The sequence below is a fragment of the Lates calcarifer genome, linkage group LG5 (assembly GCF_001640805.2).
Source record: "Lates calcarifer isolate ASB-BC8 linkage group LG5, TLL_Latcal_v3, whole genome shotgun sequence".
Taxonomy (NCBI): Eukaryota; Metazoa; Chordata; class Actinopteri; family Centropomidae; genus Lates; species Lates calcarifer.
In genome coordinates, this window is record NC_066837.1 from 17,489,031 (window position 1) to 17,507,627 (window position 18,597).

General features: G+C 41.4%; 2 protein-coding genes across 2 annotated transcripts; both read left to right on the forward strand.

The window, feature by feature from the left end:
• Positions 1-148: 148 nt before the first annotated feature.
• On the forward strand, positions 149-11,210 carry suz12b (SUZ12 polycomb repressive complex 2 subunit b). Its single transcript, XM_018665172.2, is given in 18 exon segments — positions 149-482; positions 732-876; positions 1,330-1,376; positions 1,483-1,547; positions 1,732-1,800; positions 2,006-2,055; positions 2,429-2,514; positions 2,625-2,856; positions 3,138-3,243; positions 3,338-3,443; positions 3,576-3,666; positions 3,669-3,752; positions 4,679-4,767; positions 5,115-5,258; positions 6,618-6,775; positions 7,169-7,367; positions 8,865-8,944; positions 9,235-11,210. Coding segments are annotated over 18 exon segments (2,079 nt in total). The 5' UTR covers positions 149-467; the 3' UTR covers positions 9,548-11,210.
• Positions 11,211-11,811: 601 nt separating this feature from the next.
• Positions 11,812-18,531, forward strand: atad5b (ATPase family AAA domain containing 5b). Its single transcript, XM_051070685.1, is given in 14 exon segments — positions 11,812-13,060; positions 13,147-13,461; positions 13,557-13,653; positions 13,759-13,841; positions 14,060-14,208; positions 15,340-15,511; positions 15,719-15,993; positions 16,096-16,189; positions 16,268-16,332; positions 16,415-16,613; positions 16,700-16,815; positions 16,904-17,748; positions 17,978-18,136; positions 18,396-18,531. Coding segments are annotated over 13 exon segments (2,535 nt in total). The 5' UTR covers positions 11,812-13,060; positions 13,147-13,259; the 3' UTR covers positions 18,475-18,531.
• Positions 18,532-18,597: the final 66 nt, after the last annotated feature.

Below are 18,597 nucleotides of genomic sequence, written 5' to 3' on the forward strand. Positions count from 1 at the left end.
TCGGTAAAGAGCGGTATGTATGGCACCGTTTCAGCAGCGGAGTCGTCTCTGATGCTGAATGCTGATAAACTCGATTTCCCGCAAAATAGCAGAAAGCGAGAGCGGGTTGTATGTCATCTCCGGAGGGGCTGCAGCCAATCACAGCGCTGGATTCTCTCAGCGCGTCTCCTCCATTGGCTGACAACAGACTACTGCTCTGTTGTTCAGTACAAATTGAAGGAAACCACACCGACAATAAATTATAGCTAGATAATCAACAGTTTGATCCAAAATACTCAAACCATCTCCGACGTCAAACGATATTTGTGGCAGTTGAATGCGGTGGGACCTCAGGCGTACGGAGGTTTGTTTTCTAGTAAACCATGCTAGCTAACTAGCCAGCGTCTCGTCGCCTCCTCTTCATCTTCATGGGTTTCTGCTGTTGAGTCTGCCAGGCTTGTGCTGGAGGCAGCGAGGCTAACAAATTAATGCCATCAGCCAGGGTGGGTTGCCTTTATTTATGTCCAGTATTTACCACATACCGATTTTATGATTTTCGTTAACAGTAGCTCAAATAAACGAATAAATACTAACATGAAATTCCAGACTGGCTAACATGTTAGCATTGTGCCTTTAGCTGAGCGAGCTAGCTCGACTGCTAACGCGAGTATTTGCTAAGCTAACTTGTTGTACTGCCACCGGTTGTACTGTAAGAATTGATGTGATAATATGTGCCGTTGTCTCACTCGCAGAGCTCAGGTCATATTATGAGTGGGGCGAGTTGCAAAGCTAACGGCGCTGTGTACCCCGCCTCATCAGCAATGATGAACTCTGTGAAGAAGCCGAAGATGGAGCAGATTCAGGCCGACCATGAGCTGTTCCTACAGGCCTTTGAAAGTGAGATTTCACCTCTCGTCACTTTGTAATGTAGCTTTTCTGTTTTGGTAACACGAGAAGAATTCCCCAATGTTCTCACTAAGCATTTAGACACCCGCTTAACTTTACTGTGACTTATTTTGTTTTCAATAACTGGTTTTAGCTTACAGGACTCCGTAGTTTAATTGGCTCTCTAAAGGGAGCCCCAGATATTGCTGTAACTAAACGTTTATCGCGATAACTCTACCTGTATAACAATTATCAGATTGAATGACTCAATAAAGACATGTATTGTTTATTTTCTGCTCAGATATACAATAGTGAGTGGGTGTTTTGCCACACCAGCTACCACCTGTTAACACCACATGTATTGGCATGTGTTTGTGACAATTTGGCTTAATTTCTCAAAGGATGGAGGCTTGGGTCTTCATCTCTAAATGAAGTATCACAGTAACACCCTTTTTCTATTTCCAGAACCCACTCAGATATACAGATTTCTCCGCACAAGGAACTTGATTGCAGTAAGTGAATTATTCATCATATCTTTCCTTGGAGTCATTTTTTTAGCAGCCTGCCCACTTGAAATGAGTGATTCAATAATTAATTCTTTTCTCTCGCCTTTTTTAGCCCATATTTTTGCACAGGACGCTCACCTTCATGTCTCACAGAAATGGTCGAACAAATGCCAAGAGGTAGGAAATCTGGTTTTGTGTTTTTTCTGTTATCATATACGAGTAACGTTCCTCGTGTTTTGTATAAAGCTGTACCAACCGAGTTTAAAAAGATGATTCATGCCTGATATGTTTGTGATCTGAATCTAATCTGTGTCGCTGAATTCATTTGGAACCTGTGTGCCTTTTGAATTCTTCCTTCCAGGAAAACATTCAAAGTGGATGATATGTTGCAGACGGTGGAGAAGATGAAGGGAGAGCAGGATTCTCCGAGGTAACCTTTACTCCCTTTACTGTTAAAATACTAGAGAAATCATGCTGACAGTTTATGTTTTTTAATTGTGGGTCTATTAATATGACCTCAGTAGTAGTATTAATAGATGTTGCGCAGATGTTGTTCATTCAACCATTCATAATTACAGTTAGAGCACTTGATATGACCCAATTTCACCTGTGCATTTTTCCTTTTGGTTGCTTAGCTTGTCTTCACATCTACAGTTAACCTTCACTGGGTTCTTCCATAAGGATGGTAAGCAGCCTTTACTCTTCACCTAGTGCTTGTGTTTAGTATATTTGTGTAAGGGGAAACATTGGAAATGCATGAAAAATTGTCTGAATAAAAGATTTGCTTACTTCATGCTCTGGCTATCATCGGGCATTCCTGCAAATGCCATTTGTTTTAAGTGCTGTGTTACTATGAAACAACCCGACAGTCAGCAACTACTAATGTCACTCATGTGTAAGAGCAAGTATTTGCCTTAAAAAAGAATGCAAAGATACATTGATTCTAGTGACAAAAGTATTGAGTATGCATTACACAGTTGCATAATGACATTGTTGTTATATTGTTTATGTATTGAATGGACAATGATTGATGCTGAACTCCTTTTGTTTTGATACAGAAAAGCCATCTCAGATTTCAGAAAATGAACAAAATTCCGTGTCCTTAGAGGTGCTACTTGTCAAAGTCTGCCATAAAAAACGCAAGGTAAAATAAATCATATTTAAGCCAGCCTCTAACTTTAGAAAATCCTATCATCTGCTGTTAAATACTACAGATTGTATTTGTTAAATTCCGTTCGGTTATATTTCTTTCAGGATGTCAGCTGCCCGATAAAGCAAGTGCCTACAGGTAAAAAGCAGGTGCCTTTGAATCCTGACAGTAACCAAACAAAGCCTGGCTCCTATCCTTCCTTACTGGTCTCCAGCAACGAGTTCGAGCCCAGCAACAGCCACATGGTGAAGTCCTATTCACTCCTGTTCAGGGTGTCGCGCACGGGGAGGAGGGATACTAATGGTCTGCTCAACGGAGAAGCCAATGAAAACATTGGTAAGAAATGTACAGTAAAAAGCCTTTTCTTGTGTTTTGTTTTTGACAAAGTACAGTTTGTATTGGGGCAAATGATTTAACAGTGCATTTAGGTAGGAGTATATGAGATGCACCAGGAGAGACTATGATGGCACAGAATTTGCCACTGTAAGCTGCTGGTTGCGGGGAGCCAGTCTTTCTGCAGTCACATCATCTAAAAAATAATGTTAGATGTAACTGCTATGGTTACTGGTTGAATACCAATTTTTCTCACTCTGTTTTTTACTTTCTTTTGTGTACAGATGTAACAGATACTCCTACTAGAAAGAAGAGAAGTTCATCCCATAGAGAGGATGGGGAGACCACAGAGACATATGTTGCACAGATGACTGTCTTTGATAAGAATAGGTGAGGTTTGGTGATATAAGTTATAAAAAACTTTCCATTTTGCTGTTCCTTTGAAAACACCTCTCAGTCACGGTATGTGATTTCTCCTCTGCAGGAGATTGCAGCTGCTGGATGGAGAGTACGAGGTGTCGATGCAAGGGATGGAGGACAGCCCTGTGAGCAAGAAGCGAGCCACATGGGAAACCATTCTTGATGGGAAGGTAGGACGGGTTTGTACAAGTGTCTGCCAGGATTTCGTGAGCTTGCATGACTTTTGAGAACCTGTGAATTACACACCACATTTCTTACTTTTTACTATTCCTTGACCATTACACTGTGTGACCGTCCCACAGAGACTGCCACCATTTGAGACATTTTCTCAGGGACCCACATTGCAGTTCACACTGCGTTGGACAGGCGATGCCAGCGGAAAGTCCACTGCCCCGTCGCAAAACCCCTTGCTACCCGCAACTCGGACAGCTCCAGCCCCATGGAGACCAGGACCAGCAACCACCGAGCTGCCCTCATGAGTAAGTAAAGAAAACAACACAGGGTAGCTCAAACTTTGACCAGGCAGATTGAGAAATTTGCTGTTATATGGAAGATTTCTGCCAAAATTCCTGAATGAAAGCAATCATTTTTACATAATTCTTTTGTTACATTTAATCCTTTATTACATTTTAAGAGCAGGAGGCAGAAAACATCCACAGATGATGAACAACAGGGGGGACATAAACAGTTTACCATTCCACCCTAAAACTGTTCATAATGAACAGCAAACAAGAAAAAACAAAGATTTCCTTAATGCCAGATTCTCTGAGCAAAGCTGAATGGGTCGTGGTTTTGGATTTTTCACCCACTGTGATATTTATGTGGGATGGTCTATTTGTAACTGAATCTGGCAAACTGCTCTCTGTGAGTCATAACTGTTGAGTCCCTTTCAGACATGCACTTCATTCCATAAATGTGCTGGCAACTTTACATGTCGGTGTCATGTTTGAACAAGGTCCTGAGTCACTTTTCTGTAGAAGTCACGATGGCGGTTTTACTAGCTAGGGGTTTTTTGTTTACTTTTGCTTTTTTTGATTTAAATTAGTATGTAGGAATACCTGGCAGAATGCATACATACATATGCATTACATGACACCATGTTACATGTAACATTTTGTCCTTTTAGCTCTGTTCAGGCAGTATGAAATGGAACTTCTCATAGTTTAGTTTCATTTACATAACCTGTAGAGATCTTCAGCATGTTTTCATACCAAAAAGCCATCACTGTAACAGATAAAGCCAGCAGTGTTACAGATTGCATGTCTTAAAGGGACTTAAGGATTTCAAATCTTGATGTTATTGGGAAAACAATGCAACTTCTTCAATTTTTCAAATACACATTGAATGTCTCAAATCCACAGAATTTGTTATTTGGTGAATAAACTTCTCCATCTGTTCCCGTCAGCAGTGAAAGAGTCAGTCAGCACAGACATTCAGACGAGGAAAGAGCAGGTCCCGTGTGAGCCGCGGCAGAAGCTACGTATATTTTATCAGGTACACCACACAACAGTAAGGAATACATCTGGGCCTGGAATACTGAATTACAACAATCCTTTGGTGAGGTGGCTGAACAGCAAAATGTGTGTCTGCTTTTTTGCAGCCACTTAAAAAAATGTTTGTAGTTACTGTCACATTTTGAAACCTGTAGAAAATTTTACTGATTTTATCATTTTTTTACTGTCATAACTTTGAACTGTTTTGAGCCTGCTGGGGCTTGGTTACCAAGTGTGACAGTAATTCTGAAACTATGCAACACTGTTTGAATCAACCATTTATATTTGCTGTAGGTTGACCTTCTCTGGTTTACCTTGTAGTTACTAATGTCATCCGTTCTTGCTCAGTTCCTGTACAACAATAACACGCGGCAGCAGACAGAAGCAAGAGACGATCTTCACTGTCCCTGGTGTACGCTCAACTGCAGCAAACTCTACAGCCTGCTCAAACACCTCAAACTCTCCCACTCCCGCTTCATCTTCAGCTATGTGGTAAGGGACAGGGTGTGGGTATGTGTGTCTGTGAGTTTGTGTGGTAGGGTGGTAAGTCTACGACCATCCACAGCTTGGCAGCGGCGTGGTAAAAGCAAGTAGGGGTCGTCAGAATGGCCGCTGTTTATTGAATAAACAGGACTGCACATGCTGATGAACAGGGTTCTGTGTTTACGCTGCTTTGCAAACTGGGCTGAGATGAATAAACTACACTTGCAACAGGTAGATTGTGATGAAAAATTCATCCAAATGGCTTTGTAATGTGTTTCTAATTTTTGTAAGACAGTGGAGTTGTATTTCACAGCTATATCAGGCTGTGACTGAACAACATTTGTCAGTCGACTTTCTCTTTTTGATCTTTTTTTTGTGGGATTTGTAGATAATAATCAATGTATAAACACTAGCCTATCCTTTTTTTAAGTGCACAAAAAACATAACCACGGCTTTACAAACAATTCATGAGGTTGTGAGGTATTTTTAAGAGTTTTAGGGACATGCATGGCTGTGTTGTGTTTGACTTACTGTTTGTGCAGGGTTTTCTGTGGATTACATGGTGGGATGCTTGAATTAGAAGCATCCTTGTATCTGCTCACTATATACAGACATCTACAATGCACTGTGGATCTCTTCAGGCTACTAACTTGTTACTTGCATATGCAAGAAAATTTGGGGAGGTGGAAAACACCAGTTGATGCAAGAAAGTAGCAACAGATTTAACAATTTAATGGCACTGTGGCAGATGAGCTCCTAATACCTGCAGTAGTAAATACAAGTACATAATGTCATTTCCTTGCCAACTTTAGATACAAATTTAAATACTTAAGCTATCCCTTCACCAAGTCAACCAACTATCAAGACTATAAAAGTTCACTGTGAGGGCCTTTCCACACAGGTGTGTTGGTTTTGAGCTTTTATTTCAGAGGAAGAAAGCAGTGGCTTTCAGGCCTTTTGGGGAGTACTGCAGTGTGGCCATGTCTTTGTCATAGTGCAAAAACAAAATGTTAAATGGCTCAACTTTTTAGGAGATGCACTTCAAATTATCTGTCAAACCACAAAGGGCAAGTCATGTTTAACAGCGGGTCTCGGAAAATTAGTCTATACCCACCTACTTTTTAATTGGGCAGCCGGTTTCCACTTGTTCTCTATCTGTCTCCTTCCCTCTGACAATGCTCCTCAGAGCACATGGCACTCCTCTGTCTGAACAGAGGCTTTTATTCAAAGCATGGTACGGCTTATCCTTTGAGAAATCACACTTTTAACCTTGACAGTTAGTACCAGGCTGAGCAGACCCAGGCCTTCTGTGTTTTTGCCAAATACAGTTTCCTGTAGAATTTCACTAATCTTTTATTCCTTCTGCAGCCTCACCCCAAAGGAGCAAGGATAGATGTGTCCATCAATGAGTGCTACGATGGCTCATATGTTGGCAACCCTCAGGACATCCACAGCCAACCGGGCTTTGCTTTCAGCCGCAATGGCCCAGTCAAGAGGACTGCTGTCACTCACATACTGGTGTGCAGGTAAACATGTGACCTTTGTTCAACATCAGTGTCCATGTTCAGTGTCAACACATGTCAGAGAAAGAAAATTAGCACTTTAAAATTTAAAAGAGCACTTAAATTGGCTTTTCATTCATTCTAGCCTAGTGCTGAATTGCTAATCAATTGAATTAGCTTTAATGAAGTGTTCATGAGCAATGAATTGAGTTAAAGCAGATGTATAACAAGAACAGCTTGAAGCATTTGGCAAGAAAGTGACCCTAGACAGAGCAGCTCTTTTTCAATCAATTGCTCAGACTCAGTAAACTCACTGAAAATTAATGTGACTCTTTTTAAAAAAAAAATTAGTATGAAAATGTGAAATTGTAGTGTACATAGTATATATGTAGGATTTGTTTTTATCCCCTCCACTAGGCCCAAGAGGACCAAACCAAGTCTGTCAGAGTTCCTGGAGTCTGAGGACGGAGAGTTGGAGCAGCAGAGGACATACGTCAGCGGACACAACCGCCTCTATTTCCACAGTGACAGCTGCATGCCCCTGAGGCCCCAGGAGATGGATGTGGACAGCGAGGACGAGAGGGATCCAGAGTGGCTCAGAGAGAAGACTGCCACGGTGAGAAGCCATTACTTAACTCACTTTGGCTGGTTTCACCAATGAATAAAAATGACAGAGCATTTATGGAGACACCCTGAAAAGTCCAGAAAGTTGCCAAAGAGGAACTTTCTCATGTTATTCCCACCTATTGAAGCAGCAGCTATTGATGCAAATAACAAAGATCCCAGTAATGAAGTTGGAGAAACAGACAGACAGAATAAAAATAATTTTGTGCAAGTGTTTCTGAGGAGCCTTAGAGAACAATTTAAGAGGAGAGACAAAACATAAAAATAAAGCATTGGAATACAGATTTTGGTGTCGGATCACCATGGCAACAAAGAGTCAAAGGATTTGGGTCGTGCCTGTTCCCCATAAATAACTTAAAGGTGCTCAGAGCAAAAACTGTTGCCATCACTGTGCGCTTCTTCAGCTTGCTCTTACACCCGTACACAACATTTTTATCACTTCAGTATTGATTTCCTGAACCTGTTAACATTACTTGCTGTAGAACAAGTCTCTGTCAGTGGCGTGTCATCGAGACAGACAAGGTAAGCACTGCTTGACCAATTAAAGCAGAAAACGGACATCAGTTAGAACAAAACCGAAGCGATATCTCTCCTTACATCTCAGAGCAGGGTTTTGTCACATAAAAGGTCGGATATTGCCTGTTTGTATTCATTGTGTAACTTACTCTCGTCTCTGGAAGCAAGGTTGACCACCAGTCCCTGCATCTGTCATTCTTCTTGGGCGTTACTGTGGATGTGTTGCGTTGTGCAAAGGCTGGGAGGAGAAGCATTTTTTGGATGTTTGTGCATGCACATTGTGGATAATCCTGGTGTCTTTGACCAGCACACTTGTCTGTAGCTAGCTTTAGCTAGTCAAATTGTCCTTGACTCAGCTTCCACTGTTCTGAGATCAGTATGATAGGTACAGTAGTAAGTAAAAAAGCTAATTGCATCGATGTATCCTCTCAAATTGGTTTTGTTTGAAGCATGTTGAGGTAGGAAAATACAAGATTCTGCATTGTCTCTGGAGGGTGATTTTTTTTTTTCTCTTAGATATTTTTCCTCATATCCGCACATTTGATATGTTTACTGTCTGTTCAAAGGAATAATCCTGATACTTATCCAGTCAGGAGGGAGTGCAGAAATGTGAAGATGTCCAGGCAGAGTGCAGCAAGATACAGGAGAGAAACTTTCAGCACAGGAAAGACAGGCAGCACAAAGTCATGAGACAGGACAGGCCCTGAATTTAAGAGAACTTTACTACTACTGCTGCTGTCATGAAATGCTATGTTTACTCTGGCATTTGCGTAATAAACAGGTGAATCACACATTGAGATTGTGGTTTGTGGGTAAAACGGGGCAAAAAAAAAAAACAAACTTGAAATGATTACCATCAAATTTGTTTGATATTTGGTGTCAGAACAGCAAAGGTTCAAAATATACCAGTGCATTATACTCTTTATATACATTATATAAAATACTCAATATACTTTTTCTTCCTTACTTACAGCAACTGGATGAGTTCACAGATGTCAATGAGGGAGAGAAGGAGGTGATGAAGCTGTGGAACCTGCATGTCATGAAGCATGGGTATGTTCTACATCGCAGTACTGACATTACTGGACCCTTATATAGTATTTTATATTTAAGCAAAATGTGTGTATTGATTGGGTTTTATTTTTACACTGCTTTGTAAGATGCCAAAACTATGAAGAGAATTCCTTTAATTTTGTTGCAATGGAAAATTGGCAATTATTGATTCAAACAAGAGGTTACTACAGATTAAAATCAAATCCAGGACATTTTGAAATTCACTTATAATCAGTTTAATGAAATATACTCTAACCTTTTCAAACCTTTGTCCTCTATTTTCCCTGCAGTTTCATAGCAGACAACCAGATGAATCAGGCCATCATGCTTTTCGTGGAGAACCGTGGTGCTCACATCATCCGCCGCAACCTCTGCCGCAACTTCCTCCTGCATCTAGTCAGCATGCATGACTTCAACCTGGTGAGCACAGCCACCATTGACCGTGCCATGGCCCGTCTGCGGCAGATCCAAGAAGAGCTGCCAGACGCCGAGGAGGAGCAGCAGGACCAGACTCTGGTATCAGCAGGAGCCTGCAACGGCACCGCCGTCACCTCCAGTGGGGGGAAGCTGGGCAAGAGGACAAAAAGCGCACTAACAGACTGATGCAGGCTGGATGGATGGAACAATGATTGTCGTGGTTTTTTTTTTTGTTTGTTTGTTTTTTCTCATTTTGTTTGTTTTTGTTTTGTTTTCTTCTTCAATGAACATTACCGACCCTTTGGTGCTTAGATAGTGGGAGAACTGGTCAGTGGAGGATCTGACCTAAAGCAGACCAGTACACAAGGTAAACAAGTTTTTGGAACTTGAGAACTGAACCAAATATAAACAATATAAAAGTGAATCACCCACAGCTACACAAACCAGGAATTTGAGGACTGGATGATGTAAGTTGAACCTACTTAATATGCATTTTGTAGGAGCCACTGAAGTATCTGTTTTTGGGTGAGAGAGTGAACAAACTGAGAATCTTCTGACGTGGCACGACTGCCTTTGGTATGTCCTCGTTATAGACAACGGTATCAAGACTACAGTTAAAACTGTACTGGTAACATTGTTGCTCTTGATTATTTGTACACATACACAATAACCTTGTTGAAAACTTATCCTTATAGCTGATTATTTTAGCATTTGGTGTTTGTATTTAGAAAGCTTACCTTGAAATTGTCATTTTTTTAAAAATTCATGCTGCGCCAAATGTTGAATGCAGCTTTTCCACTGTCATCAGTGGAGAAACTGTAGTGGGTTTGATTTCACTGTTGTGAATGACACTTAATTTGAAGGGTTATACTGTTAAGAGAACACCACAGTAAAAATCTACACTTGGCATCAGTGTCTAGAGTATATAAAGCCTGTAAAGCTTGTGTTAGGACCCCCAGATGGATTGTGGGTTTTACTGGTAGGTTGCCATGACAATAGTGTTATACTGTAAGCTTGGATCCTGGACAAGAGAATAATTTCAGATTTTGGGTCCAGGCTAAACTCCTACTTCATCACCCCTAAGCCTTTTGGCCTGCGTTGATAATAGCTCAAGGAAAGCCAGGGATATTAACTTTTCTGAATATTTTCTTTTTCCTATGACTTACTGAAACAACCAGCAGCACATCACCCCATGTATGGTGTAGAGTGCATAGCACTGAGGATATAAAAGTCAACTGTTTTCTGATGATACAGGCACCTGTAGTTTCTTTTCACATTGAGGTTTGAACATGTTGTTTTTGTAACATGGGTTCTGAGTATCAGTAGCTGATTGACAGATATGTGTATACTTGTGATCACATCAAATGTTTAGCTCTGCCCCGTTCTGAATCCAATAATTAACAGATTGCAGTTCTTCTCTCAAAGCAATATGCTGTTTATTGGATAGTCGGTTTTCAGGTCCAAATCAGTCGTCTGTTCTGTTAGGTGCAGTTTATGCCAAAGGGGAATATTGTCATCAGTCTCTTAGTTCTGTGTATTTTTTTTAAGTATCTTTTCTTTTCTCATTCCATAACCAGTTTTTTAAAAAAAAACAGTAGTTGTGTTTTGTAGTGTGCACATAAAGAGGTGATCATCACCATTCATTAATTCATCATACTTCCCTTGTGGACAACCAAATTAACAATATATTTTTTCTTCCCTCCACTATTCATAGAGGGTTTCTGTATTCATCTGGAAAAAGGGAGACATATTCACCATTATTGTCAAAACACCCTGTTAAAAATTGTGAACTGTACACTCTGGCTAAGGGGATTTTTATATTTAAAGAAATAAAATACATTTGACCATATTCATGGGTGACTTTGGACAGTAGCTATCATTACACTCTCTCCATCATGGTCTCTGCCTTGTGATTCCAGCTGTATAATAACCCATTCTGAATAATGCCCTCCAAGGTTAAAACCTCTGTTGAAAAAAATGGCTAGTTGCAGGTCATGCTATAGGTTGTTTTTTTGTTTGTTTGTTTGTTTGTTTTTTGGTTGAGAAAGTCAAGACCAGCAAAACAGATTGCTGCCTGACAACAAATGCCTAAGTGAAGGAGTCTCATCATAATGGCCCATAACTGGTCCTTAATGGGCTTTCTACACTGGTTCATCTACCAATGTCCTGTAGATATTCACAAGAGACATGGAGAGTGCAGACCACGTGTGCCTTCAACACAGTGTGTCAAAGTGGCAAAAGGGTTTGCATAAATTGATTAATTGCAGATTTGTTGGAAATTTGCACCACAGAATTTAAATGTTATCATGTGGCCTAGAGGGACTCTTGAGTCAAAAACTACTTTTAGGACCTTATTTATATTGAGCTCATTTGTTGTAGTTGGTTTTATCAAATTGCTTAAATTTTTGTGTGTAGATTAGACACAGATTGTGTTATTCCATCATAGAAATAGTGTAAGACTTCAACAATTATTTCCTTTATCAGTCCATTTGACTCTTATTTTTCTCATTCTTCTTTCTTATTATTGGTTGCTTAGTCTACGAAATGTCAGAAAATAGTTATTGTCATTCCCTGAAGCCCAAATGAACATATTGAAATGTCTAGTCAAACCCCCCAAATTTAACATTTTGTATTATAAAAGACCAGGGATTTAGAAAAAACAAATCATTCTGGGTGCCTGTAGAAATCAGTTCGGCTCACTTGCTTAACTGTAGGGGAGATCATCTGTGTAGTTTAGTAGCCAAACATAAACGATCTTTGGCTACACCAAAATCTCTCGGCGCACGTTGTTGACGTCATTCCACATCAGTTTGGGATGTTTTCAATGCGACAGTGACCGTAAATGTGCCCAGGAGTTTATTATTCATTCGTCGTGTTTACAGTTTTTGCTTTATTTAATTTGTCGAAAATACATGGTAAACTATCTGGGTCAGCGGCAAAGAAAATGAAAGGTTAGTTTAGCGTAGCTTAGCTGAAGTTAAAGTCGCACAAATTGACGTTACAACTCCATCATGAATGGCAGCAAAGCGCCAAAGTCAAAATGCCTCCGGACATTTGAGTTTGGATTTCTTTATAATGCGAAACAAACTCAAACGCAGCAAAAACTTAAAGGATTCAGCGTATCAGAGGAAAGACAAAAAACAACCAACCGAGGTGATAACGATAGTGTTACCAGAGTCGAGCTGCTCCAATGATGAAACATCAGCAGTGGGATATTCAGCCTCGCTGCCTGCAAAAGACAAATATGGCTCAAATTCTGCTGCTGCTGCTGCTGCTGCAGGCATCTCCGAAAGAAAAGTTCGACCACTGCAGGAACAGATGAGGACTTGCAGCCCAAAAGACATTAAAATTGCGCCCATTTTCTTCCGTACACCACGGCAGAGTAAGAGTAAAGTTAGCAGTGATGGTAAGTTACACGAGACTATAGAGAAAGCTGCAGGAATCAGTGCCTCCTCCTCAGAATGGTGATTTACAAAGGGTGAAAAGTCAGCAGGGGTTATCAACAGCTAGAATATCTCACCTGACAGAGAAAGGGAGGTTTAATCTGTCCACTTGGAGAGGACAGTTGTCACCTTCATCTCTGCACAGCTGTCTGGAAGAAATCAAAACATCCAATCCAGCATTTCCAGTCCGAAGAGTGTTTAGCATTTTGCAGAGGAAAGCAAGTGAAAGACCAAGAGCTGGATTTTGGATCCACAGGTGAGATTGAGCAATGGTCTGTTACAAGTCTGACTGTCCAGTTCATTCCATTCACATAAATCACTCCTCTCTCCTGTCCAACGCAGAGAACTTCCTGTGTCCGCACTCCCTGCAGAACCACTTACAAGAGAAGAGGAAACGAGGAGATGAAAGCTCTGAGAGGGTGTCCAAGCGTCCAAGGTGGAGTCTCACTGCAGGTATGGATCGATGTCGCCTGTCAGCACAGGGTGTCCAGGAAAATGCTGTCCTTCCTGTGAAGAAACAGCCCAGGAGCAGTAAGCTGAGTCGCACTCACAGACTGAAGCGGCAAAGTGGACTTTACTGCGAGCCAAACTCTGAGTGGAGAAATGACACAGAAACTGATGGCCAGTCACCCGTAACCTATGATGTTCTCCAGAGAGGTAAACCTTCTCCTACACTAATGGATTTGTATTCCTACGCCATGTTTTTGTGCCCTTTTGATAAGAGAAAATGAACTTTCTTTCCTTCGTTCCAGAATCCAGTTTTGAGGATGTTCTCTGGACAGACAAGTACAGTCCTCAGCACTCAAGTGAAGTTATTGGCAACTCTGTCTCAGTGAATAAGCTGCACAGGTGAGCTTTGTTTATTAGCTCCCTTATTCTTTCACTGATATAGTATATTGGACTTGACATCAGTGTAAGCACAACTTTATCTTTTCATTTTTGCCTTGAATTCAGCTGGTTGAAGAAATGGAAACTAAGAGCTGGCAGTGATGAGAGGAGAAAAGTGGAGGAAAGGAAAAATGAAGATAACAGCAATGGTATGCCCTGGCCTTTGTCACACATGACTTTTGCCCTTCTATCTCCGCTCAGGGTTAGGTTTTTTAATGTGGCCTCTAATAAGCCATGACCAAATATTTGTCAGAAGCCTGCTTAATTTTTGGGTCTATCCACATGACTAAGAGTTTTATTTTAATGACCAAGGATTTCCATGGGTGGGATTCTTGGTTGGAAGAGTAATGAATGTCCCTCTGCGCAGACTCGTGGGACTGTGGAGACTTCCAGGGCGAGGCTGGGGCAGAGGACGACAGAGAGGATCCACTGTGTAACACCATGCTGATAACAGGACCTCCAGGTGTAGGGAAGACCGCCTCAGTGTATGCCTGTGCTCAGGAGCTTGGTTTCAAGGTTGGAATTTATGAAAAGGTCCAATACTTTTCAATACATCATTTCCAACAAACACAGATTCTTGGTAGGGTGAAACATTTTAGGAGCAGCCCACCACTGAGAACAATAACAGAAACAATGAATACATTTGTTTAATCTAATCTAAAATGTTCATTGAAAGACCTTTTAAAATAATAAGATTAAAGGAGCTGTTTGCAAGTTTTGTTGTTGCTACATAGCCAACGTTAGCATTGACAGCAGTGCACTGACCAGTCTAGAAGAAACATTGCAAGTTCAGCATCAAACATCATTTCTTTACTCGCCAAGAGCTGTCTTCAGCAGTGGAAAACAATGGTAATATTTTGCCTCGACCCGTCTCTTGTCTCTTGACTTCCTGACAGCAGTCCAAGCTGCCCCGAAGAAATAGCACTGTTCAAAAGACATATTCTAACCTCTTTGTATTGTAAGTGCAATGATGGCAAGTGACCATCTTAAAAGCTAGTTGGCTTATAGTCTCAAAAAATTTATATATATATTCAATCAGCAGCGCAAGTCTTCTACATGCAGTCTAAAATTATTCACTCATCAGTGTTGGCATCAGTGTCTACACCACTGAGTGCTTGACGAAATTATCCATAAATTAAAATAGCCAATGTGTCACAAGACTATACTTTTAGTAAACATCTCCTCCTTCCTATTTCTTTTCTGTTTCAATGCCATGGATTTCTTAGGTGCTCTTTTACTGCCATCTACCTCTCCATCTTATTCTGGCCCTTGAGGACATGTTTTCTGTTCTACAGAAGTATGTTAGTAACAGACAAGCAGCTTACTTAGATTTCCATCTGTGCTAATGCTCTTGTAGCTCTTTGAGGCAAAAGTTGACAGGAGGCATAACTTCAGAGGAGATCAAGAATTTAAGATTAGTCACAAAGAGCAAGAAAATCAAGTCAGAAAGGCACATTTAAAATAAAAATGTTTATGAAAATGGATTGCTTTGGGTACATATAGCTAGATATTTTGTGACACTTACTAGAACCGAATTACGACTTTCAGCAGATTCTAGACTGCTTTCATGACAAGTAATCACCTGGATGTCAAACGTAAATATGATTAACCATCATTTATAATTTTTCCTCTTCTTTTCAATCAAAGGTCTTTGAGGTGAACTGCTCCTCACAACGCTGTGGCCGCCATGTTCTGTCCCAGCTGAAGGAGGCTACCCAGTCCCACCTAGTGGAGACGTCGGGCAAGGACCCACTAAAACCAGCTTACTTCAACAACTACAACACCAGCAGCTGCACTCTTAAACCTGAGACTTTACCTGGTAGGAGATGGCCGATAAAGACGGGGTCTTCATTAAAACTTCAATAATACAAATTCTCTTACTGACTTGCGCAGACAAGCTTGAAACACTGATTGTGCTGTGAAAAAGTTCCAAACCTTTATGGTGTTAAGCTTATGTAGCATTTGAGTATAAGGCCTCAATGTTATATTCACATATTTTACAGGCATTTTTATTCTTTTTTAACAGGAAAAGCACTACCTCCTAAAAATGTCATCTCTACCTTAAAAAAGAGGGCAGCACGGAACTTTGGCCGCTGTAGTCGCAAAGGAAAAGCTAATCCAGCCACAGTCACTTTGGCCAACTTCTTTAAGATGAAGGCCAAAGCAGATCATTTACAGTCCGGTGGCCTGTCGCCATCTGACAAACCAGACAGCAAAAAATTGGGCAACCCATCACCGGGCTGTGATCAAACAGTGCCACAGAACAAAAAGACAGCCACATCACTCATTCTGTTTGAAGAGGTAAACCGCTTGGCAATCCAACACTGTGAGACCTATAATTTCATGAGTATGAGACCACACATATCCCACGTTCGCTCTGGGTTGATCCTTTTGCTCCCACAGGTTGATGTCATATTTGACGACGACGTCGGTTTCCTCGCGGCCATCAAGACTTTCATGACAACCACTAAAAGACCAGTCATTCTAACCACCAATGGTAAACGCTCACACTGTGTAATTTTGAATAGAATAGATTTGAAGACAAGCTGTGATGAAAAATAAATGTCTTCCTTAGATCCCTTGTTCAGAGAGAGATTCAACTGCAGCTTGGAGGGAATCATGTTCAAAACCCCATCGGCGGTAAGTCAAACTTTGATCTCTGCATGCTTGTACAATTTCACAGTTACCCTGCTTGTCATAAACTTACTTCATCTGTTCCAAGGTGAATGTCTGTAGCTACCTGCAGCTGGTGTGTCTGGCTGAGAATGTGCGACTGGAGTTGGATGACGTCGAGAGCCTCCTCAGACTCACCTGTGGTGATGTCAGACGATGCCTGCTCCAGCTGCAGCTCTGGGTGCACAGTGGTGGCGGGCGGGTATCTCAGAATGGAGGTTTGACTCAAGAGCCTACTCGCTTACCCTGTAAGTTACTCTAAATAAAAAACAGTCAGGCCAATTTATAGTCAAGGATGTCATAGATTGGGAATTTTCTCCATTTCCCAATCTAGACTCAAATGCTGCTGAGGGGCAGGACTCCAACCTTCCTAAATGTGACACAGGCTGCACTGCCAGCATGCTAGGTCTCCACCCTGTGACCCAAAACCAACTGCTGAGTCTTCTAAAGGCAAGTTTTCATATCTCTATGTATTCTTCATGAGCTTTTCTCCAAAGAAAAATGCACTTTGTCAACAATTTTGCCTTTGATTCTTCAGTGTCAGCGCTGGTCTGAAACAGACACAAACAATCTCCTGAGGCTCCTGGCTGAGAGCTGGAGAGGAGGCATGCCTCTTCTCTACACCAACTTGGAGCTGCTTCTACCCATCAGCGCCAAGGGAACTTCAGTCCACTACCCGGAAAAGGTGACTTGTTCTGGGCTGCAGAGTGAGCTGGCACCCTGTGACACTGATCCTCACTTCCAGCAACTCAATCGAAACGTCAGTCCAAAGGTGTCAGCAAACAGCAGCAAATCTGTTCGGAATATCTCCAGGCTTAGTAGGAGGAAATATATCACAACATTGTTTAACACCACATCATCATCATCATCCACTTTGACACACAAACCTCAAATAACCTCATTATCATTAAAGAGAGCTCATTCAAGACTCCCTAGTGCAAGTGACAAGGCTGAACAATAGCTGCAAGTGGCAGCTGACTGTTTAGATGCCCTGACTGACTTCTTTGACCTTATGTCGTACCTTGATGCCACACTGCCAGCTGCAGCACCGCTGGTTTCAGGCTCACGCAGACCTGAGGCATTTGTCTGGACAGGAGCAGAGGTAAAGGACGGCCTGTTGGATGAAATGAGTGAGGAGGAGGAGGAGGAGGAGGGCGGCAGGAGCTGGAGCCGGGAGAGGCTGCCAGATATTCAGGCTGCTGCTGAAGGCTTGGGGTATCACAGGTGCTGGTGGCGAGTGTCTGAGGCGTGGACCAAAGCCCGAAATCACAGACAGGAGCTGGGGGACAAAAAGTGGGAGAGGCTGGTGGAGAGACTGACGTCCCCTGCCTCTTCCAGAAAGCAGAGACTCAGATTTATTTGTCAACCTCTGTGTGCTTCAAGGTGAGTCTGTTCTCTGTCTGAACTCCTGATTAATGATTCAGATTGTTTACTGTCTGGTATTTCACTTTGTGACATGACATCATTTGGATGTCAAATGGCATCTTTTAATGTTTTAATAAAACATATGTCAAGTATTTTCCAACCGCTTACCTTATTTTCTGGAATTTGGAGAAGCCAAAACAAAAAATGTCTGTTTTTCACCATATTACACTTGTGCCTCTCCCTCTAGTGTGTCCCAAAGGAGGTACGAACTGAGCCGGACGGTGCTCAGCAGTAAATCCTTCAGCCTGCTGGGGAACAGACAAGCTGTCAGTGTCGACTACGTGCCGGTCCTCCGTTCCATCTGTCGCTTTCACAGAGCTCAGCAACAGAAAGAGGAGCCAGTCAGGTGAGCCAGACACAACACGTTTAAGTAAACTTTCACTGAAGGAGGTCAACAATTCAAATAGAGGGTATTTCATACTTAATGGGGTATTGTAAACAAATAAAATCCAGTTTGAATTCCAATAATAATGAAGCCTGTAACACCAGAGGATTAAATAGTAGCGCCAAGTGTTAATGCCCCAATTTCATTATTTGATGTGATCATACCTCAAAACAAGTCTTTATTTGCAACCAAATTTCACATGATCTATCCCCCACAACAGGTGTGTGAACTACCTCAGCAGCACACACCTGGGCCTGTCAAAGTCAACTATTCAACTCCTACTGGAAGATTTCTCTTAAAGAAAAATCTGCAAAGACTACCTCTCCTTACTACTGTCCATTTTTTTGTACTGTGCATTCATTTTACTCAATACTGTTTGAATCTGAATTTTTATACATTTGGGAAATTATGTTTTATTTACA